Source organism: Cyprinodon variegatus, unplaced genomic scaffold (assembly GCF_000732505.1).
Source record: "Cyprinodon variegatus isolate N-32 unplaced genomic scaffold, C_variegatus-1.0 Scaffold399, whole genome shotgun sequence".
Classification (NCBI taxonomy): domain Eukaryota; kingdom Metazoa; phylum Chordata; class Actinopteri; order Cyprinodontiformes; family Cyprinodontidae; genus Cyprinodon; species Cyprinodon variegatus.
Window position 1 is genome coordinate 153,814 of NW_015150852.1, and position 1,998 is coordinate 155,811.

At 38.2% G+C, this 1,998-nt stretch overlaps 1 protein-coding gene across 1 annotated transcript in view; it reads left to right on the forward strand.

The window, feature by feature from the left end:
• Nucleotides 1-1,101, forward strand: part of LOC107092899 (ATP-binding cassette sub-family B member 6, mitochondrial-like) — a 56,112-nt gene extending 55,011 nt beyond the window's left edge. Inside the window, exon 18 of the mRNA XM_015387599.1 lies at nt 1,029-1,101. Coding sequence (XP_015243085.1) covers nt 1,029-1,101 — 73 coding nt within the window. The remainder of the gene's footprint in view (nt 1-1,028) is intronic.
• Nucleotides 1,102-1,998: the final 897 nt, after the last annotated feature.

Genomic DNA, 1,998 nt, shown 5'->3' on the forward strand with positions numbered 1-1,998 from the left:
TCAGCTATTTATACTGTCCCTCTGCTGTCACTCCTTGCTGGTTCTGTCTTCGCTGTTGAGTTCTCACCTCGTCTCTCCCTGGCTCCTCGTGCTTGTTATCCCCTGGTGTCTCCATGATTCTGGCCTGTGTAACATTTTCAGTTGGATTTTGCCTCAATTGTTTGTGTTAACTATTAGAACTGCAAGAAATCACCTCAGCCTCTCTGCTTCTGCATCTGGGTCCTCTAACCTCAACCAAACTCTTACATAATGTCTGTTTAAAAACTATTTGGTCCTGAAATGGAGAATATTCTATGGTTATTATTTGAATCACTGCATGCATCCTAGGAAAAAGTCATCAGAAATGTCTCAGCTGAATGGTACCAGGCAGGATTATAAAACCCAGAGTAAGAGGGGTAGATCGATTAAAAAAAAAAAAAGAAAGAAAAATGAAACTCATCCCTTTGGAGAAAAAGCCTTGAATTGCAAACATATTTATGGCTTTATGGATTTTTCCACCAATAACTCACCTTGTTTACATAGAAATATCATCCGATTGAATCATTGCTACCTGGTGCATTCTTTTACAATTTGGTTTTGCTCTGTTTCCAAGTAAACATAACGCTTAGTGTATATTTAAAGTAGGAAACCCACCTGGCCAGAAGTAAGATTTTACACGTGCGTTTATATAAAACTCAAAGAGGGGTTGCAAAAGCTTTGAGGCTCAAGAAGAGGTTGGAAAACATTATGAATGATGTCGTTCACAGAAGTTTTTCCATTTACTTCACATGCAATGGAAAGGACAGGGAACAAGTAGAGAAAAAAGGGAGACATGAAAAGAAGAGAAAAAGAAAACACCAGATAACATTTTACTTAAAGAAAAGCATAGCAAAATGTCAAAAACAAAAAGCAAAGTCTCTTTATCTCATGACAGTTTTCCAGAAAGAACTTGTTGCTGAATGTCATTAGCCTCTCAATGTTTGTCTGGGTAAGTGTCTCATGTTGGACATGGGAAATTCAACAGGTGAAATGTTCTTGTGATACTGCAGGTTGTCCACCATTGTTGCTGCAGACCAAATCCTGGTGCTTCACAGTGGACTGATCGTAGAGAGAGGGAGGTGAGGCGTGTGTTTGTGTTACACTTGAATGAATGTGTGTATCCTAAGTGCTTCCAAATTGGTTATCTTTGGATCAGAAACCCACAGGGTGGTTTTTGGTCCCTCTGATTTCCTTCTCGAAGCCAGAGGTCTTTATACACATATTTCCCCAGCGCACATGCAAACAGTCTCTGTGAGGATTTGTAGCTATTTTCTTTGACTTCCTTTCTTTTTCAACACCTTTTATAACCTAACCCTGAATCTAACCATTTTCAGTACTTACCTAACCTGCACTCAGTTCACACCTTAGTTCTCAACCTAATCCCAACCCTAAAAAAAAGCGATGACTAGGAAAATGTGATCACATTTTAATAAAAGCTCCTCACTTTGTGGGACAATTTCCAAATATGGTTGATTCTCCACAACATGACAACATTAACTGTATTTACCCTTATTTTGAGTAGGTAAATAAGGTAGTTTGCCAATGGAATGAGTATTTTTACTCTTAAAATAAGATATTTAGATAAAATGCACGTGAAATAAGACAATGCAATTGCATTTTCTTATTTTAAATGTAAATTGTCTTGTTCCATTGGCAAAATGTCTCTTTTATCGCCTTAATTCAAGAACAAATGCACTTATTTTAAGAAAAATTGACTTTTCTAGATTTGGATTTTTTCCAGTGAAAACACAAACATGTCTCCCTATCTTTGCAGGGCCTTTTCGTTGACTTCCATTCATTTCTACAGCCTAACCGTGACCTAAATGTAACAATTGCTACTTCATACCTAATCCCAACCTGAACTTAATTCACACCTTAGTCCTAAATGTGACCCCTGTCCCAAAAACAGCAATTCCCCTATATTGGGTCGAGGCATCAGGTCCCCACAAGGAGTAGTCAGTCCCCACAACCTGCTACTTT